This window comes from Callithrix jacchus, chromosome 1 (assembly GCF_049354715.1).
Source record: "Callithrix jacchus isolate 240 chromosome 1, calJac240_pri, whole genome shotgun sequence".
NCBI classification, from domain to species: domain Eukaryota; kingdom Metazoa; phylum Chordata; class Mammalia; order Primates; family Cebidae; genus Callithrix; species Callithrix jacchus.
In genome coordinates, this window is record NC_133502.1 from 219,227,530 (window position 1) to 219,254,737 (window position 27,208).

At 51.9% G+C, this 27,208-nt stretch overlaps 1 protein-coding gene and 2 long non-coding RNA genes across 10 annotated transcripts in view; 2 read left to right on the forward strand and 1 right to left on the reverse strand.

Moving 5' to 3' along the window:
- Positions 1-16,192, reverse strand: part of LOC118147801 (uncharacterized) — a 28,259-nt gene extending 12,067 nt beyond the window's left edge. Inside the window, exons 1-3 of one of the 3 annotated variants that reach the window (XR_013524588.1) lie at positions 16,149-16,192; positions 7,401-7,524; positions 4,065-5,833 (exon numbers count right to left, since the gene is read on the reverse strand). This is a non-coding gene — a long non-coding RNA (uncharacterized LOC118147801). Of the gene's footprint in view, positions 1-4,064; positions 5,834-7,400; positions 7,526-16,148 lie in introns of those variants that run through there. The other 2 variants (XR_013524589.1, XR_004734394.3) reach the window with 2 other exon arrangements.
- On the forward strand, positions 563-13,429 carry LOC144578575 (uncharacterized). The gene is made up of 3 exons (XR_013524590.1): positions 563-700; positions 9,057-9,134; positions 13,217-13,429. It is a non-coding gene; the product is annotated as an uncharacterized LOC144578575 (long non-coding RNA).
- Positions 14,141-27,208, forward strand: part of SHANK3 (SH3 and multiple ankyrin repeat domains 3) — a 57,052-nt gene continuing 43,984 nt past the window's right edge. For 4 of the 6 annotated variants that reach the window (XM_035294750.3, XM_035295865.3, XM_035296394.3 and 1 more), the window contains exons 1-9: positions 15,720-16,031; positions 16,387-16,590; positions 18,006-18,077; positions 19,943-20,051; positions 20,126-20,277; positions 20,376-20,543; positions 21,810-21,926; positions 22,397-22,474; positions 23,520-23,586. In XM_035294750.3, the coding sequence (XP_035150641.1) occupies positions 15,744-16,031; positions 16,387-16,590; positions 18,006-18,077; positions 19,943-20,051; positions 20,126-20,277; positions 20,376-20,543; positions 21,810-21,926; positions 22,397-22,474; positions 23,520-23,586 (1,255 nt within the window). In that variant the 5' untranslated portion in view covers positions 15,720-15,743. 6 annotated transcript variants of the gene reach the window in all.

The following is a 27,208-nucleotide window of genomic DNA, read 5'->3' on the forward strand; positions in this document are numbered from 1 at the left end:
ATGTACTGTGCTCTGCCTGCCCTGCTGTCACCTAACTGTCCTGGGAGATGTCCTGCAGGACACCCCCACCAAGACGTTAAGGGGCTTACTGTGAGGTGAGGAGGGGAGTGACAACACCCTTGGAAACTCAGAAGGCCACTGGGGACGAAGGGGACAAAGCTGTCAAGAAACCAAGTGAGGAGATCCTGGGGCGGCACCGGCCACATGGCCAGCCAGGCAGGCGAGGTCACTGTGCTGGGCAAGCAGAGTGGTGTGGCCTCACAGACCCTGGACTCCTTTGACAAGGAGTTTCCCTCCAGGACAAAAGCAGAGGGCAGCACAAGGGTGAAGGGGCGGCAGTGGTGGAAAAACCCTGGGTCTCGGGCCTGGGCTTGGTCACAGTCCAGGGGGGTTGAAGTTCCTCTTGCAATTCCTGGATATGAGTCATTCCCAGACCCTCTGCTAGAGGGACACATCTGACGGAAACACCAAGGCTGCGGATGGCTTCCCCTGGCCTCCCCTGAAGGGAGGCAAAGAGCTCGGCAGGACGGCTGTGCACTGGCGGAAGGGACACCCAGGCTCTCGGGGATTGCTTGGCACTGGCTGTGAGCTGATGCCACTTCCCAGACACTGATGTCTCCACAGTCCCCTGAGCAGAGGTCGTCTTTGGAAGTTAGGCGAGACATGCTTCTGGGTCACAGTCCATCTCACAATGGACACAGTGAGTGTGTGTGAATCTATCTTGTGTTAATTTCCCCAGCTGTCTTTTTTCTTTTCTTTCTGAGACAGAGTCTCACTCTGTCACCCAGGCTGGAATGCAGTGACACAGACTCGGCTCACCACAGCCTCCTGGGTAGCTGGAACTGCCGGCACGTACCGCACCTAGCTAATTTTTCAGTTTTTTATAGAGCCTGTGTTGCTCAGGCTTGTCTAACACTCTTGAGCTTAAGCAATCTGCTCTCCTCAGCCTCCCAAGGTGCTGGGATTATAGGTGTGAGCCACTGTGCCCAGCCATCTCCCTGGTTCTCAAGTATATGATCCGAGTTCTGAGCAGCTGGCCAGCGTGCACATGGTCATGCTGACTCGGGGAAGGGCTCTTGAGGTGGGAAGCCTAAGGCAGGCTCCTGGAGCTCCCATCCTTTATCAGTTGAGGCAACACCAACTACTCTGCCACATAAAAGTCCAAATCGCAGTGGCTTAATATAAAGATGTTTCTTTTTTTGAGACAGGGTCTCACTCTATCACCCAGGCTGGAGTGCAGTGGCATGATCACAGTTCACTGTAGCCTCTACCTCCTGGGCTCAAGCGTTCCTCCCACCTCAGCCTCCCTGGTAGCTGGGACTACAGGCACTCACCACCATGCCTGGCTAATTTGTGTATTTCTTTTTTTTTTTTTGAGATGGAGTTTCGCCCTTGTTACCCAGGCTGGAGTGCAATGGCGCGATCTTGGCTCACCGCAACCTCCGCCTCCCGGGTTCAGGCAATTCTCCTGCCTCAGCCTCCTGAGTAGCTGGGATTACAGGCACGCACCACCATGCCCAGCTAATTTTTTGTATCTTTAGTAGAGACTGGGTTTCACCATGTTGACCAGGATGGTCTCGATCTCTTGACCTTGTGATTCACCCGCCTCGGCCTCCCAAAGTGCTGGGATTACAGGCTTGAGCCACCGCGCCCGGCCGTTTGTGTATTTCTTGTAGAGATGCAGGTCTCTTTGTTGCCCAGGCTGGTCTTGAACTCCTGGCCTCAAGCAATCCTCTTACCTCGGCCTTCCAGTGCCGGGATCACAGGCTTGAACCACCATGCCCGAGCTGAACCACTGCTACTTTTGATGTGGATTTAAGGGCATCATGGAAGTCCATAGCCAGCCAGCAGGAGGGTGAAGAGAAAGCATGCAGGTTTGTACAGGGTGTTTTTATGTACCAGGCTTAGGAGTGGCACACATCATTTCTACCCAAATCAATTCCAGAACTCAGTGACATGACCTAGATGCGAAAGGGACTAGAAAATATAGGCCTTGGCTGAGAAATGTGTTCTATCTTGAGCCAGTAGTTAGGACATCAGCTTTCTGACTCCTCAGTTTGTCAACTATGGCAGAGAAAGCCACTCTCCAGGGGCACCTGTTGTATGGTGTTATCTCAGGGAGGTGTTTTTCTAGAAGCTTATACTAGACACTTCAAGTCCTCCCAATGATCCTGTAGGCACCAATTTTCTGTATTAAATCCCTTTCTGCTCAAAGTAGCCATATATGGGTCTGAAATCTATACCTGAACTGTGGCTTTTACAGTCAGTGAGACTGAGGAACTGCAAGGCCATGGTGTGAGGGGTCACTTGGAGGGATGTGGATGATGTCAGAACTCGGGGTGAGCAACCTGTGACCTAGGTGCCAAAATCCTCAGTGAATGATAGGATGTGCTTGACCCAGTGGGATCTATTTAGTCACTGACCTATCGCCAGGCCTCACCTCAGGGTGTGTGCATGTGAGATAAATGTTTTAAAATGCAGAATGTCTTTCTGTTCATTTCTGCATTAGTTGATTATCCAGCATGCAATCATTTAGCATTTATGTGTGCTCAGTGCTGCGGTTGAATAAGAAAAGCAGATTTCCAACAATATAATCTAAAACCTGTCTATTGCACTAGATGCTGATTAAGATATAGTAAGCCTTCTTTTTTTTTTTTTTTTTTTTGAGATGGAGTCTCCCATTGTCATCTGGGCTGGAGTGTGAAGGCACAATCTCAGCTCGCTACAAACTCTGCCTCCCGGGTTCAAGCGATTCTCCTGCCTCAGCCTCCCAAGTAGCTGGGATCACAGGTCCCCGCCACCATGCCTGGCTAATTTTTTTGTATTTTTAGTAGAGATGATGTTTCACTATGTTGGCCAGGCTAGTGGTCTCAAATTCCTGATCTCGTGATCCACCCACCTCAGCCTCCCAAAGTGCTGGGATTATAGGCGTGAGCTACCACTCCTGGTCATAAGCATTCTTCCATATACATATTTGAGCTTGAAAATAAAACAAAGGCTATCCTGAGAGACATAAAATGAAGAGGAAAGTGAAACCAACAGGGTAAATCAGTATGAAATCTGGGGCTTTCTCAATACCAGGAACTGAAAGCCTTGGGTTTTAAGGCTGCATAGGAGGCAAAAGACAGAGACTTGGGCCCATGCAGATGCTCACGTAAAATCAGGATTTTGGAAGACCCACAGTCTCAGTAAGAGGCTAGAAAGACTAGGAAAAAAATCTGCTTTCCAGGAAAGAGAAATTAATTTTTTTTTTTTTTTTTTTTAAGACAGTGTCTCCCTCTATTGCCCAGGCTAGAGTGCAGTGGTAGGATCTTGGTTCACTGCAACTGCAACCTCTGCCTCCCAGGTTGAAGTGATTCTTGTGCCTCAGCCTCCTGAGTAGTTGGGACTAAGGCATGCACCACCCAGCCTGGCTAATATTTGTATTTTTAGTAGAGACGGGGTTTCAGTATGTTGGCCAGGCTAGTCTTGAACTCTTGGCCTCAAGCAGTCTGCCTGCCTTGGCCTCCCAAAGTGCTGAGATTACAGGTGTCAGCCACCATGCCTAGCTGAGAAATGAAATAACCTTACCACTAGATAGAAATCAGTGACAATTTATATGTATAAATTTGCCTCCAAATGGGCATGGGGTTTAAATACAAAATATCTTGGTGGTTTGGAACTGAGTTGAAGCGGTTGTAGGTTGGCTGGACTAAAGCACTTGGCAGGAAGAAATGTGACATCACCTCTGAAGGAGAGTACTTTCAACTTAACTCCTCCAGGTTCCTACAGATTAAGATTGGTCGAACATGACATCACAATCTAAAAATCACAAAACATGTAAGAATGCTTAACATGTTCACAGAGGTTAATGATGCAAATGAAAACATTAACAAGAATTGAGGAAATTATCAGAAAGAACAGGAAATAACCTGGTAGATTTGAAAAGGAACAATATATATCTTTTAAAATAAGAAAAATAATTGAAATTATTTTTTCCTTTTCCTCTTCTGAAAACATTTTTTCACCAATCTCATGCTTAAATGAATGAGAACTATGATTCTGATTCTGAGTTAACGGTTATTCTTTTTTTTTTTTTTAATTTTTTATTGCATTTTAGGTTTGGGGGTACATGTGCAGAACATGCAAGACAGTTACATAGGTACACACATGGCAGTGTGTTTTGCTTTCTTTCTCCCCTTCACCCACTTTTTTTTTTTTTTTTTTTGAGACGGAATCTTGGTTTGTCACCAGGCTGGAGTGCAGTGGTGTGATCTTGGCTCACTGCAACCTCTGCCTCTTGGGTTCAAGCAATTCCCTTTCCTCAGCTTCCCAAGTAGCTGGGACTACAGGTATGCGCCATCACGCCTGGCTAATTTTGTGTATTTTAGTAGAGACGGGGTTTCACCATGTTGGCTATGATGGTCTTGATCTCCTGACCTCATGGTCCGCCTGCCTGGGCCTCCCAAAGTGCTGGTATTGCATGTGTGAGCCACTGTGCTGGCCCATTCTTCTTCTTCTTTTTTTTTTTGAGACAGAGTTTCACTCTTGTTGCTCAGGCTGGAGTGCAATGGTGTAATCTCGGCTCACTGCAACCTCCACCTCCTGGGTTCAAGCAATTCTCCTGTGTCAGCCTCCCAAGTAGCTGGAATTACAGGCATGCACCACCACACCTGGCTAATTTTTTATATTTTCAGTAGAGACGGGGTTCTCCTTGTTGGTCATGCTGGTCTCGAACTCCTGACCTCAGGTGATCCATCCGCCTTGGCCTCCCAAAGTGCTGGCATTATAGGGTGTAAGCCACTGCTAATGTTTTGTATTTTTAGTAGAGATGGGGTTTCTCCTTGTTGTTCAGGCAGGTCTCAAACTGCTGACCTCAGGTGATCCACTCGTCTTAGACTCCAAAGTGCTGGGATTATACTCATGAGCCACCACACCTAGCCTGGCCTATTATTCTTAACTTTCTTTCTTGACCTTCACTGTTCTGCTCAGTCTAATTATTTCTTTGGGAGATATTTATCTTTTCTTTTTGACTGTTTTTTTTCTAAATTGACAAATGAAATTTATATATATTTACCACATGTAACATTGTTTCAAAATATATAGGTATACATTGTAGAATGGCTAAATTGAGCTAATCAACATATGTATTACCTCACATCATTATCATTATTATTATCTTTTCAGACGGAGTTTCGCTGTTGTTACCCAGACTGGAGTGCAATGGCACGATCTCGGCTCACTGCAACCTCCGCCTCCTGGGTTCAGGCAATTCTCCTGCCTCAGCCTTCCAAGTAGCTGGGACTACAGGCGCGTACCACCATGCCCAGCTAATTTTTGTATTTTTAGTAGAGACGGGGTTTCACCTTGTTGACCAGGATGGTCTCGATCTCTTGACCTTGTGATCCACCCGCATCGGTCTCCCAAAGTGCTGGGATTATAGGCGTGAGCCACTGCACCCGGCCTACCTCACATCATTTTTTTATGGTGATAACACAAAATATACTCTCAACAATTTCCAAGTACACTATACATTGTTATTAACTATAGCCAACATGTACAGTAGAGCTCTGGAACTTATTCCTTCTATCTAATTAAAATTTTGACTTCCCTGACCAACATCTCCCCAACAAGACCCTCGCCCCTGATAACCACCATTTTACCCTCTACATCTGAGTTCTTTTTATGTTTCATATATATGTGAGATTATGCCGCGTTTGTCTTTCTGTGCCTGGCTTATTTCACTTAATGTCTTGCAGGTTCATCCATGTTATCCAAAATAGGAGGCTAACCTGGGTGGATTGCTTGAGTTCAGGAGTTTGAGACCAGCCTGGGCAGCATAGTAAGACCTCATCTCGAGAAAGAGAGAGAGAGAGAGAGAGAGATCTATTTAAAATTGATAAATTGATAATGTAATCCAAGCTTTTAATTTTTTTTTAAGAGATGAGGTCCCACTGTGTTGCCCATGCTGGTCTCGAACTCCTGAGCTCAAGCGATTCTCCCATCTCAGCCTCTCAAAGTGCTCATATTACAGGTGTGAACCACCATGCCCAGCCTAAATCTTTTTTTTTTTTTGAGACGGAGTTTCGCTCTTGTTACCCAGGCTGGAGTGCAATGGCGCCATCTCGGCTCACCGCAACCTCCGCCTCCTGGGTTCAGGCAATTCTCCTGCCTCAGCCTCCCGAGTAGCTGGGACCATGTTGAAGTTGTTCCATGAAAGCCTAAATCTTTTTTACAATTTCACACTTTAACATTTCATTAAGTATATTCACAGTGTTGCAAAATAATTGTCACCATCTACAGAACTTTTTCATCATCCCAAACAGGAACTCTGTGCCCATTAAATAAGAACTACCTATTCTCTCCTACACCATCTCCTGCTAACCTCTATTCTGCTTTGTCTCCATGAATTTGTTCGTTCTTATACCTCAGATAAGTGGGATCATATCATGTTTGTCTTTTTGCATCTGGCTTATTTTACTTCACATGTTTTCAAGGTTCACCCATGAGGGTCTAGCATTTTAAATAAAAGATACTGAGGAGTTCAGTATTCGAAAAGAAAAATTTCAGATTTCATGAAAAACATAAATCCTCAGATCCAGGAATTATGGCAAATCCCAAACAGGGAAAGTAAAACTAAAATGACAACTAAGCCGATCATGTTGAAACTGAGTAATATTAAAGACAACAGGGTCTTAAAAGTAGCCAGAAAGACCAGATTACCCACAGAAAGAATGACAAGTTGATTAACAGCATTCGTTCTGATGGCAACAGAATAGTAACTGTAAAACATGGAGCGTAAATCACTGTTATCTAGAACTGCATTCCCAGTGCCGCAGGTTGCTAGTCACCTATTTTAATAACCATTCTGTCTTCTTCCTTATTAATATAGCCCTGGTAGCTGCCACCACGTATGGCAAATTTTTGTAATTTTGTAGACCTGGAGTCTCACTTTGTTGCTCGGGTTGGTCTTAAACTCTTGAGCTCAGAGATCCACTCACCTTGGCTTCCCAAAGTGCTGGGATTACAGGTATGAACCACGTTGGCCAGCCAATTCTACATTTTAATGTCAAAATAATATTTTAAATTTAACACTCTAAGAATATACAACAAAGATCAGCCATCCCTTCCAATGCTGTTTTGCTGCTACATAGGGAGAACACAGTCTCAATTAGGGTACACTCCAAAATTTGAACTAGCTTTTGATGATAAAATTTAGTGTTTACCATGTACTAGGCATGTGCTAAGTATTTTACACACACTTACCTCATGTAGCCCACACAATGGCCCAGGAGGCTGAGAACTGACCTGTGAGCCTCTGAAGGCAGATACCTTGCATCTCAACCAGGCCTGCCATCTGGCCAGAATGATTGAGGAAATGAAACAGTTTGTATTATTGTCCCCAGCTTAGCTGAGCATACCTGGAGATATAGGAAGGCTAGGAAGCTTTCCAGGTCACCTGGGTATCTGGTGGCTGAGCTGGGCATTTGCTCTAAGTCCAGCTCTTGAACTTCTCTTGGAAATTTATTGTTCCTTGAAACCAAACTGCAAGAAAAGCAAAAGTGCTATCAGATTTTAGGGACTAAAATTAGAAACTCAAACCCCTTCAGAACCTTTCCTGTCTCTCAAATCTCTATTTCTTTCAATGTGGCTTTCTTCTCAAGGCTGGCACCTTGGTTGCCAGTAGCTCGTGAGTTCACATCTCTCCTCTGCATCTCAAGAGTGGAACAAGTCTCCTCATTTTAAGAGACGCACAATCCCAGAGCAGGACTCACAATGGCCACCGGCTTCTCTGCTGACCAGCCACAGTGACCACGGACAAGTTAAGTTACCTGTTTGTTTGTTAAATGAGGACAGTAACAGTGGCTCGCCCAGCGACTTTGTGATGATTGAATGAACTAATATGTGTGATACAGTTAGAGTGGCATGTATGTGCTTAAAAACCTCGGTGAACAATCCATTTTCTTAATTTTCACTGCACATTTTTTTTATTTAAACAATTTTCGTAAGTCTTTGTGGTAGTCTCCAAGCAAAAAAGGTTTTTCCGTGAAACTCATTATTGCCAGCTTTGGAGTTTATATTACCCTTTGTGGTCCTGGCCACAAAGCTAAGACATTGACATAAAAAGAAATGGTGGGCTAGCAGTATGCCTCTGAAGGGGCACATCTAGGTTATTCAGGGTTCTCACATAAATCCAGGCCCAACACGAGCTCATAACCCCTGGTCATAAAATTCTCACAGAAACAATCCACCAAGAGTCAGAATTAGTTGATGTCACAAAAAGCAGAATTAGACCATCAAACAGTTCACATAATGAAACTATTGACTAGAAATTTTAAAATAGATATTTTTGAAATAATTAAAAACAAGAGGCTGGGCTCAGTGGCTCATGCTTGTAATCCCAGCACTTTGGGAGGCTGAGGCAGGTGGATTGCTTGAGTGTCAGGAGTTTGAGACCAGCCTGGGCAACATGGGGAAACCCTGTCTTTAGAAAAAATTTTAAAAATTAGCTGGGCGTGGTGTTGCATGCCTGTAATCCCAGCTACTTGGGAGGCTGATGCAGAAGAATCGCTTAAACCCAGGGGGCAGAGGCTGTAGTGAGCCGAGATCGTGACATTGCACTCTAGCCTGGGCAACAGAGTGAGACCCTATCTCAAGAATGAATGAATGAATGAAGTGTAAAGGATGCACTCTTAGGGAAAAGAAAATTAAACCTAGAAGGAAAGAATGAGAGGCAAGAAGGCTGGGCATGGTGGCTCACGCCCGTAATCCCAGCATTTGGGAGGCTGAGGTGAATTACTTGAGGTCAGGAGTTCAAGACCAGCCTGAACAACATGGTGAAATCCTTTCTCTACTGAAAATCCAAAAATTAGCAGGGTGTGGTGGCAATGCCTGTAATCCCAGCTACTTGGGAGGCTGAGGCAGAATTGCTTGCACCCAAGAGTTGGAGGTTTCAGTGAGCTGAGATTGCGCCACTGCACTTCAGCCTGGGTAACAAGAGTGAAACTCCGTAACAAGCAAGCAAGCAAACTGGTTAACATGTGACTAAGTCTAAACAAGCATTTATTTTTCTACAGTGATAGTAATAACAGACATGACTAATTTGGAGGTGAAAACAACATGGACAAAAGCCAGGATGAGAGCAGCGATTGGAGGTTAAGTATTCTAAATTCTTTTTTTTTTTTTTTTTTTTGAGACGGAGTTTAGCTGTTGTTACCCAGGCTGGAGTGCAATGGCACGATCTCGGCTCACCACAACCTCCGCCTTCTGGGTTCAAGCAATTCTCCTGCCTCAGCCTCCCGAGTAGCTGGGACTACAGGCGCCCACCACCATGCCCAGCTAATTTTTGTATTTTTAGTAGAGACAGGGTTTCACCTTTTTGACCAGGATGGTCTCGATCTCTTGACCTCATGATCCACCCGCCTCGGCCTCCCAAAGTGCTGGGATTACAGGCTTGAGCCACTGTGCCTGGCCAAGTATTCTGAATTCTTTTTGTTACACAGAAGGAATATTAGAGACACTAATTAACTTTAGACCTTGTTAATTATGCATGTGGAAAGTTTATTTATAAAAATGACAGAAAAAGAATACATGAATTCCAAACCAATGGGAGTTGGAGGAAAGGGAAATAAAGAAAACATGATCAATCCAATAGAGGCAGAAAGAAAAAAGAAGCATAGAGGAAAAAGTACAAACCAACAGCACAAAATAAGATGGTAAAAATCAGTTAAAGCATATCATTAATTACAACATACAGACTCTTAAAGATTGAAAATTGTCAGACCGGGTCTAAAAAAAATCTAGCTGTATATGCTATTTGCCAGAAGCACACTGAAGAATATAAAACAAAGGATAAAAGGAAAATGATGGAGAAAGATACACGAGGCCACGAAGAAGTGTGTTGTAGCTATTTTCACTGTTGGAAAAAATAAAATTAAGACAAAAAGCTTAATTAAACAGTGGTCTTATGATAAAAGGATGAATTTATCAGGAAGCTGTAATAATTCTAAGCTTGCTAGCATTTAATGACAAAGATAAAGTCTATAAAACCAAAACTGGCAAAATGTAAAGAAGAGACTGACAAAGCCACAGCCACCGCAGAGATTTGAACACATCTCTCTCAGTCACTTATAAATCAAGCAGACAGCATATTAGAAAGTACAGCATATGTGAATAAAATAAACAAGCTTGATCTAATGGAGGTTATATATGAATAAAATGCATATGTGAATTAATATGTATCATGGTTATGAATCAGTATATATGAAATAGATGAAATCAACATTTATGATAAGAATAGATATACCTGTATCCAACAATTCCTACTGAATAAATAGGAAACGTTTACAAATATGGACCATGTAGAAGGATAGAGTTCACAGAACCCCAAAATATCAGTATTATGGATATACCTTCTCTGACCATAATGTAAAAAATATCAATAACCAAGGGCTAGTCTTCCCCAACAAAAAAATATGCATTTGAAAGTATTTTTATTTTTATTTATTTTTGAGAAGCAGTTTTGCTCTTATTGCCCAGGCTGGAGAGCAATGGTGCATTCTCAGCTCACTGCGACCTCTGCCTCCCGGGTTCAAGCAATTCTCCTGCCTCAGCCTCCAGAGTAGCTGGGATTACAGGCACGCACCACACCTGGCTAATTTTTGTATTTTTAGTAGAGATGGGGTATCACCATGTTGGCCAGGATGGTCTCGGACTTCTGACCTCAGGTGATCCACCTTGGCCTCCCAAAGTGCTGGGACTACAGGTGTGAGCCACCACGCCCAGCACATTAAAAAATATAAATAAGCATACTTTTCAGCAATTCCCAAGCCAAAATATATAATTGATATTAGAAAATCAGAACAAAATGGCTAGGTGCAGTGGCTCATGCCTGTAATCCCAGCACTTTGTGAGGCAGAGGTGGGTGGATTACCTGAGGTCAAGAGTTCAGGACCAGCCTGGCCAACATGGTGAAACCCCGGGCATCTTAGCCGGTGCCTATAATCTGAGCTGCTCAGGAGGCTGAGACAGAATTGCTTGAACCGGAGAGGTGGAGATTGCAGGGAGCCAAGATTGTGCCACTGCATTCCAGCTTGGGCAACAAGAGCGAAACTCTGTCTTTAAAAGAAAAGAAAAAAAATCAGAACACAATGAAATTAAAATACTACTTGCCAAGAATTAAGAAGACAGGTGTGTGCCTGTAGTCTCAACTACTCGGGAGGCTGAGGCAGGAGGACGGTTTGAGCCCACGAGTGGGAGAGTAGGTGACTGCAGTGAGCTCTGATGCCACCAGTCAAGGCAACAGAGTGCAGCGGTGTTTAATTGATCATAACCAGCCACAGAGTCACCTGCTCCTTCTTCACTCTCACTGTTTCACTTGACTAGCTTTAAAAAGTAAAAATAAAAAGGAAAGCTTAAGGGACATAAGTAAAGTGACATTTGGAAATGTATAGGTTTATGAAGAAACACTGAAAATTAATAAGCATCCAGCTCAATTTAGAAAAAGAATCAGGCCAGGCACAGTGGCTCATGCCTGTAATCCCAGCACTTTGGGAGGCTGAGGTGGGGGGATCATGAGGTCAAGAGATCGAGACCATCCTGGTCAACATGGTGAAACCCCGTCTCTACTAAAAATACAAAAAATTAGCTGGGCATGGTGGCGCGTGCCTGTAATCTCAGCTATGCAGGAGGCTGAGGCAGGAGAATTGCTTGAATCCGGGAGGCGGAGGTTGCAGTGAGCCAAGATCGACCCACTGCACTCCAGCCTGGCGACAGATCAAGACTCTGTCTCAAAACAAAACAAAAAACCAGAAAAAGAAAAAGAATCCTAAAGAAATAAACATAAGAACAGAATACAATAGAAAACAGAGATGTTCAAAAAATGAAAAGCTGATTTTTTATACATTTGTATTCCTAGAAAAATAAAATTTAAATAAGAGTGAAGATAAAATGGAGCTTAAATATAACTATAGATAGATATTCAGTAACTAGAAGCAATAAAAACTCTACTCCCTGAAAAGGCACCAGATCCAGACAGTTATTATCAACTGATCCTCCAAGGATGCCTGCCTTCCACAAGCTGGTCTGGAGTCTGGAAGAGGGACTGCTCTGGGGAGGGGAAGTTGGACCTGTAGATGGAGGCTGGAGCACTGACCCAGTACACAGCAGGAGCACTGCCGTGCATCAGGGCTGTGCCAGGGGCTTGGCCACATCAGTGAACCTAACTGGCCAAGGTCTCTCACCACTGGGTGCCTAGTGAGAGGCAGGGAAAGAAAGACACTAAACCACAAATAAGTGAGTCAGAGTATGCCAGAAGGCCACAGAAGGAAGACAGGGGACCAGAGGGAGGGAGTGGAGCAGTGTGGAGCCAGGCAGGTCCACCTGAGAAAGGAAGGTGGAGGGGATGGCCTGAGAGCAGAGGGACCTCTCCCCGACTAGGGTGTGGCAGCCAAGGGAGGTGACGTTCCCCAGGAAGTCAAGTGGGACAGGACAGAAATGTGCCTTCAGGGTTAGCAGCACAGGGTTCTCGTGCTGCCTTCGGGAATCTTCAGGGAAATGGTCCTCACAGGGACTGTGGGCTGGGTGAGAGGGAGGGTAAGGAGTGGGTGAGAGGGGCGGGGGAGCGATGGTGGGAGGTCTGGATGGGACAGCTCTGATAAGAGAGAAGGCAGTGGTTGGCAAACCCAGGCCCACCCGAGGTCCTGAAGGTGGATGGGGGCGTGAGCCCCCTTGCTGCAGAGTGTATTAGGACAGGAGGGCTTAGGCAGGGAGGGCCCTTGCAGTGGCCTCAGCCTGGGGGTGGCAGCGGGGCAGTGGGCTGTGGTCCATCCAGAGGTTGGTTTGCCCCCCCACCCCTGTGTCCAGCACTATTCTGGGTGCTTTGCCCACATGAGCTCTCCCAGGCCTTGTGAGGCCTATTTGTGTCTAAATGTGTGTGGGGGCAGGTGGGGAAGAAGTGGGGATGGTGAGAAGGACGGATCTTTCTGGATCCTTAGGCCCTGTTGGAAGGAAGGGAAAGCTAGGGACTGTGGTGTCCTGTAAAACCCCACCTTCCAGGTCAGAAACAGGAGAATAGAGGGGATAAGGCTGGGCCCAGGGTGGCCCTGCCTGGCAGGTGGGGTCTGGTGGGCCTGAGGGAGGGTGCTCAGGAAGTGTGGGAAGGCCCTGGGGAACCTGGGGATTATTCTCAACAAAATAAGGGGCAAAGACACCCCGTGTCCCTTGGCTTCCTCTCCAGGAATCCACCCGGAGGACGTCATGTGTGTAAGTGCTTGTGGGTATTGTTATTTTTGCTGTTTGCCGGGGTGGCGGTGGAGCTGGGGAGTGACTCAGGCTTGGACTCTGTTCACGATGTGAGCATCACGCGTGCCAGGCACTGTGCAGAACTGAGGCTCAGGGTGGCACTGGGCAGGCGCTCCGGTGTTGCCCTGGGCAGTGGGTCTTCAACCCAGTTGAGTCTGGGGACCATCAATCTGTTGGTTGCTGGTTGTCGAAGATGTGAGATTTTTCTCTTGAAAGTCTCAGTGGCCACAGCCTGTGCTGGCATGGGGTGGCTGGATTCACCTGGGCTGGTGGGTTGGCAGGAAGAGGCTGGCGGGGCCCAGAGGTCTAGTCTTGGGGTAGGGGGAGTGCCACCCAGGGGTTCTGGGTCCATCCAGCCAAGGGCAGGCTTGTAGGGAGAGCCCAAAGGAGAGGGAGGAGGCCCAGGGCTGTGGAAGACCTGGCCGTGGAGACAGGTGTGGCCCCATCTACCACGTTGCCCTGGCCAAAGTGGTGGTTGTGGTGGGAAGAATGGCAGGGAGGGTTAGGGTTAGGGCTGAAGGCGGGGTTGGGAGGGAGCTGGGGGCCTGGGTGACTAGGGAGGAGAGAGAGAGCAGCAGGAAGACGGTGGAGACACGAGGTGGGCCCGGAAGCACTAGCTTCCTCTCTCCAGGGCTGGGGCACAGGAAATCCAGCCCTGGTGCCTTCCAAGGTGCTTCCTGCAGATAAGGGAGCTTCGAGGGCCCCTTCCTGCTCCCTGCTCCCGGGACCCCCACCCCTCCCATCCTGCCCCCTCCCCTGGGAGACCCTCAGCTGCACCATTCAGGCCAGGCCAATGGCCCTGGGAGGGGCCTGGGAGGTCTGTGATGCTGGGACCACAGTTCCTGGGCAGGCAATAACCGTCCAGGCGAGGGAAGAACGCGGGACGGACGTGACCCACACACCGCACTGGAGGCTCCACTCTGCAGGGTCAGTGGCCTCCTGGGGAGGCGGGAGGAGCAAGCCAGGCTGGTCCCAGGGAAGAGAGGCTCTGCTCTGGGGTTGACCAGAGGCTGTTCTGAGGGCAGAGGGTTCATCAGAAACTCTGCATGGGGTCAGGGGTGCTCTGGGTTGGGCAGGTGGTGGTCGAGGTGGATCTGTGGGGGAGTGTCAAGCCCTGTTCTGTGTGAGTCCGGGTACTTAGGATGGTCCAGGTTGTCAAAGGGAGGGGAGGGAGGTTTTTCTGCGTGTATGGGGGCCGCAGCAGTTCAAGGTTATTCCTGGGAGGCTCAGGCAAAATCCGTTCTGTGGGTGATCTGGGGCTGCTCTTGGAGAGGCTGGGAATTAGGGGCTGCTTTTCTCTTTAGGCAGAGGGGTTCCCTAGGCTGGGCTCTTCTGTGAACGTTCTCAAGCTCTGCCCTCAAGGGGCCAGCGGCTCTTCTCCCGGGATCTGGGGCTGCTGGGGGTGGGGGGGCGCCAGGCAAAGTGGGTTGGGAGAGTTCCGTGGGAGTCGGAGCTATTTCGATTTAGGGGCTGCTCTTGGGGGAACAGGGGTTCGCAGAGCTGGACAGTTCGGAGAGGCCGCTCAGGGCTGGGGGCCTGGTGCACCCCGATGGGGCGGCGGTGCCTGAGCTAGTTTCTTTACTGAGCTCCCCCCTCCTCCGCCCACTCATCACCCCCTCCCGCGTTGCCACGACAACGCGTAAAACTAAAATTCACTTTCCAGTCGCAGGTGGAGACTAGTAGCGCCCCCTCCCCTAGGCCCTTCCCCGTAGGTCGCGCCCCCATCCCGCCGTCGCTAAGGTGACGGGGAGGGGGCGACAAGCGAAGGGTCCAGGCCGGCCAGGGGGCCTTGGGGGGAAGTCAGGAGCAAACTCCCCAAACTCGGCTGGGGTGGGGGAGCCGCCAGGGCGTGGTCAAAAGGGTTAATTCGGAGGGCCTCTCGCTGCGGCGGTGGGAACGGCCCCGGACTCTCTCGTACTGGAGGTCCCCAGCCTCCGACCCCCAGGCCTGGGGCAGGGGTGGTCCCCGCCATCTCCTCCAGGCCCAGAGCTGGGGGGTCGGTGGAGTGGAGGGAGAAACCGCCACCTCCGGAAATTAATTGTTTTTCTTTCCCCTTCTCCCCCTACCTCGGTCTTCCTGCCCCAACGCGGCCCCCAACCCAGCTCTGGGACCCCTTCCTCCGCCGCACCCTCCCCGGTGGTCCGGGGATGTCCGCCAGCGGCGGAAGGGCGGTGCGGCCCTCGCTGCTCAGCCACTCCCCCCCTGCCGAGGCCTAGGACTCCCCCCGCCCCCCGGCACAGCCCCCCAGCCCCCCGCCCCGGGGCCTGGCCCCCGCCCTCCTCACGAGCCTCCCACCCCCACCCGGGACCCCGCAAGCCGCCCCCCCACACTGGCCCCGAGCCCTCCCGGCCCCCGCCTCCGGCGCAGCCCCCTCGCCACCCCCGCTTCCCTCCCGTCTCAGGCCCCCTCCCCCCGCCGCCCCCGCCCCCGGGGAAGGCAGGCGCCGAGCTGAGCCGGGGCCGATGCAGCTGAGCCGCGCCGCCGCCGCCGCCGCCGCCGCCCCAGCGGAGCCCCCGGAGCCGCTGTCCCCCGCGCCGGCCCCGGCCCCGGCCCCCCCCGGCCCCCTCCCGCGCAGCGCGGCCGACGGGGCTCCGGCGGGGGGGAAGGGGGGGCCGGGGCGCCGCGCGGAGTCCCCGGGCGCTCCGTTCCCCGGCGCGAGAGGCCCCGGCCCGGGCCCCGGCGCGGGGATGGACGGCCCCGGGGCCAGCGCCGTGGTCGTGCGCGTCGGCATCCCGGACCTGCAGCAGACGGTGAGCCCCGCCGCCCTGGGCCCGGCCGCGCCCCTGCGCTCCCCGCCCGGGATCCTCCCGCCCCCGTCCCGCCGGGCGCCTCCCCGCGCCTTGGACCCCCGGCCCACGGCTACTCACCCCTCCCCCGCCGCCTCCGCCGGGACCCTCCCCATCACCAGGGCGGGGCCCGAGGAAGCCCGGCCCCCGGGGCGGAGCCTGGACCGCAGTTCGCGGAGGCGCGGGGTCCTGGACGCCGGCTCCGGAGCCCCGGACTCCTTCGGCGTTGCGGGGGGCCCCGGGGCTCGGCACCCCGCGTGGAGCGGGCGGGGCGGGTCGCGCTGCCCGAGTCTGAGCTTACGAGCCCGCCCCGCTGCAGAAGTGCCTGCGCCTGGACCCGACCGCGCCCGTGTGGGCCGCCAAGCAGCGCGTGCTCTGCGCCCTCAACCACAGCCTCCAGGACGCGCTCAACTATGGGCTTTTCCAGCCGCCCTCCCGGGGCCGCGCCGGCAAGTTCCTGGACGAGGAGCGGCTCCTGCAGGACTACCCGCCTAATCTGGACACGCCCCTGCCCTACCTGGAGGTGAGCGGCGGCACGGGGCGAGCTGAGCAGCGCGCAGAGTAGACCCCCAAGCTCCAGGGTGGAGGCGGTGTGTGTGCGCGCGCACAGTGTGTGCAGTCAGGATGTACAGTGTGAGCGGTGTGCAGTGAGCGGGCACAGTGTGTGCAGTATGTACAGTGTGAGTGGGCAGTGTGTGCAGTGAGCGGCCACAGTGTGCAGTAAGGATGTACAGTGAGAGCATGTACAGGGTGTGCAATGAGTGGCATGCATTGTGTACAGGATGTGCAGTGAGCGGGCAGTGCAGTGGGTGCACACAGTGCATGCAGTGAGCATCTACAGTGTGTGCAGCGAGTGGTGGGCAGTGCGTGCAGTGAGCCTGTGTAGTGAGCAGGCAGTGCAGTGGGTGCACACAGTGCATGCAGTGAGCATGTACAGTGTGCAGTGAGTGTGTACACGGTGTGTGGTGAGTGGCACACTGTGTGTCCAGTGAGTGTGTACACTGCATGCAGTGAGCCATGTGTACAGCATTGCGGTTTGGGGCAGTGAGTACCGTGTGAGCAGCGTTGTAATTGTGGCAAGCAGCATGTGCAGTACACAGTGAGAAGCGTGCACAGTGTGTATAGTGTGTGTGTAGTGAGCCACACGTACAGTCAGATTGTGTGTGTGTGCAGTTTGAACAGTGTGTGCAGTGAGCAGCGTGTGTGGTATCAATGCATTGTTCTCCAGGGAGGAGTGTGAGCAGGAATGAGTGCCCGAGGGGTGTGTGGTGTGAGCAGGGTTGTCTGTGTGCACGTTTGTTCCTTTCTCTTCACAAGCTGTGAAGTCTTGTGAAGGCCAACCTAAGTCTCCTTTGCTCACCCATGCATGGTGTGAAGATGTATTGAGTGCCCTGCCAGGCATGGGGACACAGACTCACAGACTGGTTCCGTCCTGTGGAAGGTCTTGGAGTTTGGCAGTGTGGAGGGGGGCACCCAACTGCAATGAGCATTGAATAAAGATTTTGGGAGCTGAGCTCAAAATTGGGCTGGTCTCCATGATGGCATGGGAAAGTGGGGTCAGTTCTACCTGGAAAGTGGAGGGGGATGTCTTGGGAGGTGAGCCTGGAGTGAGGCCTTCAGAGAGGCGTGGGATTTTTAGGGAATCCTGGGGATGGGAAGGAGACGGGACGCTGCAGGCTGCGGGCAGCTCGAATGTGCCTTCCACCACGCTGCCTGATGCCTGGGTGTGGTGGGTGCATGACAGCTGTTAGCTCTGTCCACCGTGGTAGTATGTGCGTCTGGGTTTGGTGGCACTGGGTTGTGCTGCACTGATGGTGTGTACAGGAGGGCAGTGGAGGGGTGCACTGTGGCCAGCATGAGTGGAACAGGGTTTGTGCGTGGACTCCCTTGCTTAGCTGGGATGAGGGCGTTTTCTCTACCTTTTCTTTATCTGAGCAGTTTCGATACAAGCGGCGAGTTTATGCCCAGAACCTCATCGATGATAAGCAGTTTGCAAAGCTTCACACAAAGGTAAAGGGTCATGGCGAGGGGGGTGCTCCTGAGGTTCTCTCCTGCCTCCCTGTGGCTGCTGCCCCCCACTCCAGCTTGGGGCTGACCACAGTCCCCCCCAGCTTCAGCTCAGTCTATTTACCCTACTGTCAGGGGCCCAGAGACAGTGCTGGGTGTGGCTGGAGGGCTGGGCACAGATTCCAGGCACCATAGCTGGGGGAGCAGGTGGTCCAGTGGTGTGTTCCAGTTAGATCAGACTCTTACCGACCCCCTGGCTTGGGGGCTAGAGTGTCCTGTGAGAAGCTGGGTGGCACAGAGAATGGACAAGCATCTGACGTGATGGCTGTCGGGACAAGGCACCCAGCACTGAGTGGTCAGCCAGTGCTGGGCATTTGTAATGAGACCTCTCATTAATCCTCTCCTGGAGGGACTAATAGAATCCTATCTGGCACATGGGGACCCAGAGTGCCAGATAAGCTAAGTCACTTGTTCACGACTTTGTAGACGGTGAAGCTGAGGCTGAACCCAGGTCTGTCTGATTCCAGACCCAGTCCCCAAGCATACCTGTGAGGTGTCTTTACTGCTGGATGCCACCTCCGGCTGGGCCTGACCCGAAATGCTGTTGGGGGGCACCTTTCTACCGCCTCTGAATGTCAGAGGGGCAGTGTTGGTGCCACAGCATCTCCCCATGGGCTCCCACCCCAAGCTCATGGGCCAGCAGGCACTTGCTTGGGGGATACTTTATGGATGAGCTCTGGAGCTTAGGAGAAGGATCAGAGAACACTGTCACCCCTGTGCCCTAATGGTCCGGTCAGTGACCTTGGAGCCTCGGGCTTCTGTGTCAGACTTTTCTGCTGTCCTTGGGCAGGTGGTGGTCAATGCCTTGGCAATGTGGATGGGCAGAGGCCACTGTGGAAAATTCCCCCTCTCCCTCCACTGGCCATCACTTGACCCTGTCAGCCTGGGTTCCCTCCCCCATGACCACGTCTCCCTCCAGATCTCCCCGCAGTGACCAACAAGACATGAATGACTCATTCTTCAGTGGGTCTCGTCTGCTTTCGGAATGAGCTTAAACTTCTGACTCAGCCCCATGTTGCTGCCTCCCTGGGCTCCGTCCGGCCTTTCCCTCTCCCCTTGTAGTGAGCACTTCCTTCTCTTTCACTGCCTGGCAGGGGTCTCTGTGGTGCCCTCCCCTATTTCTGCTGTACATGGAGGGTTTATGGAAGGGCCTGGGTCTTTGACCAGGGGACCTGCCTTGTGTGTGTGGTATCTGTAGAGCCACCTGGGCAAGTGTGGTCTTGTGGGGCAAGTGGATAAACTGAGTGAGTGAGTATAAGGCCATCAAAGTCATGTCACAGGAGGGGTCCCTGGGGTGGGGGTGTGCCATGGGGTGAGCTGGAGAGGAAGATGGGCTGGAGAAGGAGTAGGGCGTCTCAGGGTGCTGAGGATTCAGGGCTGCTGTGGGGCTGGTTCCCGCCTGGGTAGACTTCGGGCTCTTCCAGGCCAGGCAGGTTGGGGCAGCAGGGCCGGAGACACAGAGGCAGGGCAGGGACTGAGCCTGGAGTGAGGGACTTGACTGGGGCACGACCTGGGTGACCTGGCCTTAGTGAGGGGCTACTTGGGTGCAGGCTGGCGGTCGTGGCTGGTTTGGCTCTCAGGATGCAAGGAAGGGCTTTGAGCCATGCATGGGCCCTGCCAAGTAGGAATTGGGGCCGTGGTAGGAGCGCAGGGCTGTGGGTGACGACGGTGATGTCAGGTGACAGGTCAGACTGGTAGGGATGTGGTGGGGGATGCCCGAAGGTGGCCTGAGGCTTGCAGGAGGAAGGCGGGTGATGGTCAGATGACAGAGGCATTGGTGCCAGGCTGACTGGCGGCTGGTGTTTCAGGCGAACCTGAAGAAGTTCATGGACTATGTCCAGCTGCATAGCACAGACAAGGTGGCCCGCCTGCTGGACAAGGGGCTGGACCCCAACTTCCATGACCCTGACTCAGGAGGTGAGGAGCAGAATAGGGAGGGGCATGGCCTCTGAGTGACCGGGAGCCTGACCCTCATCTGTCTCTGAATCCAGAGTGCCCCCTGAGCCTTGCAGCCCAGCTGGACAATGCCACGGACCTGCTGAAGGTGCTGAAGAACGGCGGTGCCCACCTGGACTTTCGCACTCGTGATGGGCTCACTGCTGTGCACTGTGCCACACGCCAGCGGAATGCAGCGGCATTGACGGTCAGTGAGGGCAGGCCCTGGCCTGGAGGGACTCTCTCCTGGTGGTGGGGCTGGGGGCTGCTGTGCCTGGTGTGAATACTGAGGCTGTTCACCCTCAGACCCTGCTGGACCTGGGGGCATCACCTGACTACAAGGACAGCCGCGGCTTGACACCCCTCTACCACAGCGCCCTGGGGGGTGGGGATGCCCTCTGCTGTGAGCTGCTTCTCCACGACCATGCTCAGCTGGGGACCACCGACGAGAATGGCTGGCAGGAGATCCACCAGGTGTGCAGGGAGCTGAGGTGGGGTCCCGACCTCTGTGTGCTGGGTGGGGGGGGGTCCTGGGTTCTGTCTGTAGGGGTGGGGGCCCTAGCCCGTGGGTAACACCCCCCAGGGGCACCAAGGAAACTGTGCAGACCCCAGGCACAATTAGTGCCTGAAGTATAACTCACTGCTTACTTTTATCTAGCTTATATATATAGTCATACTTAGTCCTGTATAGGTTTTCTGTATAATCATATAATAACTTATTGCTTACTATACTAGCTAATATATATCTAGCATACTTAGTTCTGTATAATATTTCTATATAATCACATAGGTATTGTAGTCGGAACTGTACTGACACATTTAGTGCTGATTTATATAATCCTTCTATATAACCATATAGTAGTTTATAGTAGGAGGAATGCCCAGAGCAGTCACAGAACAGAAGCAGTACATGGGAAAACAGCAAGACCAGGACAAGGACCAAAGACCCTGGCTGTGGCGTCCCTGCCTGAAAGGGCATACACTGTGTGGCAGGCTTGGAGCAAGAGCCTCTCCTCCTGATAAAGGAGCTGTAGTACCTTGCATCCAGTTCCTGTGGAAAGTAGGCCTCAGGCCTGGGATCCTGGAAGTAACTGAGGGAGAAGAACCCGTCCGGTGTGACCAGTCACGGCGGCTGTACGCCCTGTCAGTGTTTTCTCGCTTCTGTGGTAGCTTAAATCATCCTCCCATAAATATCTTTAAGAGAAGAGCACACGTCTGTCAGCTCCCAGTGCATTGGCTTGCAGTATCCTTCTATTAGAAACCCTTTGAAGTCTCCAGCCCCCAGATAAGAAGTGTTGCTCACGACACCTTTTGCACACAGCCCACCTCCTTGCCTCAGTGACCTAATGGGGGTGGACCCCTTTTCTGTACACGACCCTCTACTACTGTGCACGGCCCACCTCTCTGCCCAGGTGACCTAATGGGGTGGCCTCCTCGGTTGTGACTCATGCCCTATTACTAAGTCTGTAGATGATGACCTCACTTATGACCCTGCCCCCTGCTTGTACCTAATAAATACAGATGCTTCTGGGCATTTGGGGCTCTCGCCGGTCTCCACTCATAGGTGGCGTGGCCCCCCGAGTCCAGCTGCTCTTCTTCAGTTCTTCAGTGTCCCGTCTCTTTACTTCTTGGATCCTGCTCCTCAGCACAGCATAAAGGACACCCCACGACCCTGTGGGGACCTGCAGCCCTACATTAGCCTCTGCCCAGGGACCCTGCAGCACCTTTCTCCTCCCCTAGGCCTGCCGCTTCGGGCACGTGCAGCACCTGGAGCACCTGCTCTTCTACGGGGCAGACATGGGGGCCCAGAACGCCTCAGGGAACACAGCCCTGCACATCTGTGCCCTCTACAACCAGGTGTGACTGCGTGTGCTGCACACGTGTGCACCGGGGAGTGTGGATGTACTTGCCTGTGCGGGGGGCGTACGTGTGTGTGCACACAGGTGATCCTGTACAGTGGTTGTGTATGTGCATGCCTGTGTGCCCTGTGCATACATGTGCTCTGGGTTCTGCAGAGAGTTGTCACAGCACAGCCTCATAGGCCTACATATGCACCTTTGTTCTCTGAAAACGCGTGCTTCACACGTGTGCACGTGTGTTCTGAATAGCCAGGTATGAATTGGGTACATCTAGGCCCTCTGGGCCAGGTGATCCCTGGACGTGTATACCTACCTGTTTGTCCCTGTGCCACTCATTGAGTGCATAGGTGTGAGTCTGTGTGCCTGTGCCCTACACGCACCATGTGTGTGTTCCTGTATGCACATGTGCTATTGTGCTCGGATGGTCTCTCCGGCCACCCAGCTGTGACCCCCTCTTCCCCCCAACAGGAGAGCTGTGCTCGTGTCCTGCTCTTCCGTGGAGCCAACAGGGATGTGCGTAACTACAACAGCCAGACAGCCTTCCAGGTACAGTGGGGGCTTAGGAGCCCAAGGCTGCCCCCAAGGTGTCTCTCTGGGGTGGTGACTTGACTTCTCCGAACCTTGGTTCTTCCCTGGAAGGCCCTAAGGGAGCACCTCCCCCAGGACTGCTGCAGGAGGAGGTGGAGGTGGTGGGGGGCAAGCCCAGCACGTGAGGAGGTGCTTGGTGCCAATGTTCCCTTCATCCTCCTGCCAGGGAGAGAAGAGGTTCAGAAGGGCTCTGGGGGCAGAGGAATGGGGAGGGTGAGAAGACTGGGATGGCAGGTATGGGTCTGACCGCCCCCGGCCCCAGCCACCGAGAGACCAGCAGGGGTGCAGAAGCTGAACTGGAGACGGGGTGTGGTCCCAGCTGCTGATGTAATTCAGGGGAGGTTTCCGAGCCCCTTCTCTGGCAAGGTCTGTTGGCACTGATGACCAGGTGGATGTGGTCTCTGTGACTTGGAGTTTGTTGGGAAGTCAGGGGAATATCGTGGAGGTCTGTGGCCCAGGAAAGGAGCCAGAACTCTATTTTCAATAGGAGGGAGGTGCAGGAAGTAGTCAGGCTGCCGAGGTGTGTGGTCACGGACAGTGAAGCAGCAGTGGGTTTGGGCACATCTGGAAGCAGATACTCCAGGGCCTGTTGGAAGACTGGATGCAGGGTCATGGGAAGCGGGGATGAGCTTAGCGGCTTGGGCAGCAGTGGGGCCTTGGCTGAGACTGGAAACATGGCGAACATGGCTGCATGTTGGGACAGACCAGTGTGCCCATTTGCTTGGGACTGCTGGTTTTAGCTCTGAGTTTCTCCTGTCTGTTAGCCCCTCGGTCCCAGGCAGATGGTGGGTCAGTCTAGTTATGGGGCATGCCTGTGGCGTCCCAGTTACCAGGAGTGTGTGTCAATAGAGAAGAGGAATGGGCTGGGATCTCCGTGGCCCCCAACCAAGAAAGACTCCACACGAGCTTGAGAAGGAGCAGCTGGGGCTGGCTGGGGAGGCAAGGCTGGCACTGCTCAGCCCCCTCCCTGCCCCTCCACACCTTGACTCCCACTTTCCCTCAGGTGGCCATCATCGCAGGGAACTTTGAGCTTGCAGAGGTTATCAAGACCCACAAAGACTCGGATGTTGGTGAGTTCTGCCCACCTGGGTGTCCTTGTTGAATGTAGATTCATGTGGTTTTCTGGGGCCCGGCAGATGTGGGGGTCAGTGGTGATGTAACAAAGGGGCCCCATGCCCCACATCTTCTCTGTGTGGCCAGTGATCTCTGGGTGGCCACTGCAGGCATGAGGAACAGGCCAAGGGAGGGGCCTGTGTTGAGTGGACCTTGGTTTTGGTCTGGGAGAGGAGCATAGTGAGGTTTTGGGCTGTGGGCTGGGGCTAGCACTGGGCTTAGGGGGCAGCGTAGGTTGAGAGTGGGGTTGAAGTTAGGATCAGAGTCCCTGTTTCCCATTAAATCCTAGGAAGGGCCAGCAGGAGACATGGGGATGGTGGGTTTGACTTCACCCTGGAGCAAGAGTGAGTCTAGGTGGTCCATAGCAAGCTGTCAACATAAAAAGATCACAAACGACACGTAAAGAAAACAAAACAGTGATGGGAAAGCAGAATGGGGCTGGGAATAGTGCCACAGCCGTCCTCAGGGCAGGAGCTCTGGGCCCCCTGCTGCCTGCGTATAGAGGAAAGCCTGCTGTGTGTGCGTCTCACAGTCCTGGAAGGAAAACCGGGAGACACCCATGTGGCCTCAGCTGGGACACCTGAGCCTCCGGGAGGTCTATAGTGGGTGTGGTGCTAGGCTGGGATAGTCCTGTTGTGGCTGCCGGAGAGGGTAGGCTCCCTCTGGGAGCGTTGCTGCTGGCCAGAGGCTCCTTCCAGCCCCCTGGCTGCACAGAAACTCCCTTGCCGACCCCTCCTGTCCTGGGTGGGCCGGGCTTTTCTGCCCGTGCCTCTCTCTGGAACATGGACTCCCAGGATCCCCTTCCTGCCACCTGTGTTTACTTGCTGGTGTCCTCAACTTTTGTTTTTGTTTTAATTTGAAGTGACAGTGAGGCACCAAACGTTCGGGGCCGTTGTAAGGGTTGGAATCTCACTTGGTTCTAATGTGAGGTTATGGTCAGGGCTGGAGTTGAATTTTGGACTGAGGTTAAGATTAAGTTCAGATTCATGTTTAAGGGCCCTTCTTCTGCAGAGTTCCCCCTGAACATCCCCCTGTAAGGCTTGGTTTTTGAGCCCCTCCACCCCAAGCTGTGTCAGGGCCACCTTAACAGTTGAACCACCCGAGGCTGTGGCAGACCCTCAGTGCCACGGCTGCCAGCTGCTCTCATGGCCGCTGTAGGGAAGTGTGTGTTGAGTAACTGGGCCAGTGGGATGGGTAGGGTCAGAGTCCAGGGTCAGGTCAGGGGAGAACTGTGGTAAGGTTTGGGGTTTGTGTAAGGGGCAAGGGATAAGTTACTGCTGATTTGGACTGGGGAATGTTTTGGAGGTGGCCCTTAGCCTTGGAGAAGCCTGGTTTGTACATGTGTGAGGCCTTCTTTTCTGCCTGTAGTTAGCTAAGCATGAGAAAGCTGTCTAGGACCTCTGCACCTCAGCTTCTTTTGAGTGAAACATGGTCTCTTAAGGTCATTTGCATCCCCTTCTCCCTGTGGCCTCCTGTGGCATTTGATTCTGGGTGGGGATGGGCTCTGGCTGGTGGCCTTGGTTTAGTGGCTTGGAGGGGGGGTGGGAAGACGCCGTCTGCCCCTCATCTGTGTGCTGTGGACAGATACCCCAGGGCTCTTGGGGTCACCATGATTGTGACTTCCTGGCCATCCAACCCAGGTGTGCTTGCTCGGTGGAGGTTAGATACACCGTCCCTGAGTGGTAGGGAACGGGCACCTGTGTCAGTTTGTTCTGATGTGGTCATCGGTTCCAGGGGCCAACAACACCCTTAACCTGCTCAGCTGTCACACACAGACACAAGAGGGGCACCGCCAGATTTTCTGAGAACAGGCAACATGTTTGTCAGGATTTCATACAAGCCCCTTATCTCAATTTTCCCTCTCAACAACTCCCCAAGGAGTGATTATTAGACTGTTTTACAGAGAAGGAAACTGAGGCACAGGGGGGTTAATTCAGATCTGATTGATTCACAGTCTGCCCTTGTCACTCTCATGCCATCTGTACACGTTTGCTGCAAGGATGTGACAGTCATGGCTTGCCACGTCCTACCCCCACTGGGGTCCCAGGGTGGGGCCTGTACACAGAAGAGGACTGGAAGGAAGGTCCCACCTAGTAGGATCTGGTAGACTGTGTCCACCCTTCATGGGACAGGATACCTTGCGGCCTCTTGACAGCCCTGCTTGTCCCCTCCAGACTGCAGGCCATGGGTGGGTCCCTGGCTTGGGGGTGGAATTGGTAGCCCTCAGTGCTTTCGATGAGTCCCTTGGGGAAATGCTTCTCCAGGGTGGTATCATGCCTGTGAGAACACAGCTGTGCCTAGGGGTGTGTGCATGAGAGAGGGTAAGAGACAATGTGGACCTGAAGAGTGGCCCAAGGTGCCAGAGGCAAGGAAGCAGCGATCATTCCCAGGCCAGAATGATTCAGTGGCATTTTGTATATTCACAGTGTTGTGCAGCCCAGTCTATTGAATTCCAAAACATTTTCATCACCACAAAAGACGACCCTGGACACATTAAGCAATAATTCTGCATGAATTACCCTCTCCCTCCAACCCTGTCAGCCGTTAGCACACTTTCTGTCTCTGTGGATTATGGATTTACCTATTCTTGATATTTCACGTAAATGGAATCATATAATATATGACACTTAGTGTCTGGCTTCTTTTGCTCCACGTGTTTTTGAGCTTCCTCCGCCTTGTAGGATATATCACCACTTCATTCCTTCTTTTGGCTGAATCCTACTTCCTTGTTGGGATAAATGACATTTTGATTATACATTCATCTGTCAGTGGAAAGGTGGGTTGTTTCTACCTTTTACCATTTTGAACATTGCTGCTCTGAACATGTGTGTACATGTATTCGAATACCTATTTTCAATATCTTAGGTATATACCTGGGAATGGAATTTTGGAGTCATGTAATCCTATGTTTAACTTTTTGAGGAATTGCCAAACTGGTTTCCACCATTTTGCGTTCTCACCAGTGATGTACGAGGCTTCCGATTTCTTCACATCTTCAAGAACCAACAGTTGTTACTATTCTTTTTTTGACTGTAGCCATCCTAGTTAAGTGTGAAATAGTATTTCATTGTGGTTTTGACTTGTATTCCCCTAGTGACTAATGATGTTGTGCCTCTTTTCATGCGCTTATTGGCCATTTGCGTGTCTTCTTTGGAGAAAAGTCAAGTCCTTTGTCCATTTTAAAATTGGGTGGTTTATTTTTGTTGTTGTTGAGTTGTAAGAGTTCTTGATATATTCTGAGAACTAAACTTGTATGAAGTATGTGATTTTAAAATGTTTTTTCTGTAGCATAAGAGATCCTTGTTCCTTTTTTTTGAGGCAGAGCCTCGCACTGTGACCCAGACTGGAGTGCAGGGACATGATCTCGGCTCCCGGCGGCCTCCACCTCCTGGGTTCTACCAGTTCTCTTGCCTCAGCCTCCCGAGTAGCTGTGACTACAGGCATGTGGCTCCACGCTCAGCTAATTTTTTGTATTTTTAATAGAGACAAGGTTTCACCGTGTTAGCCAGGATGGTCTCAATCTCCTGACCTCGTGATCTGTCCACCTCGGCCTCCCAAAGTGCTGTGATTCCAGGCGTG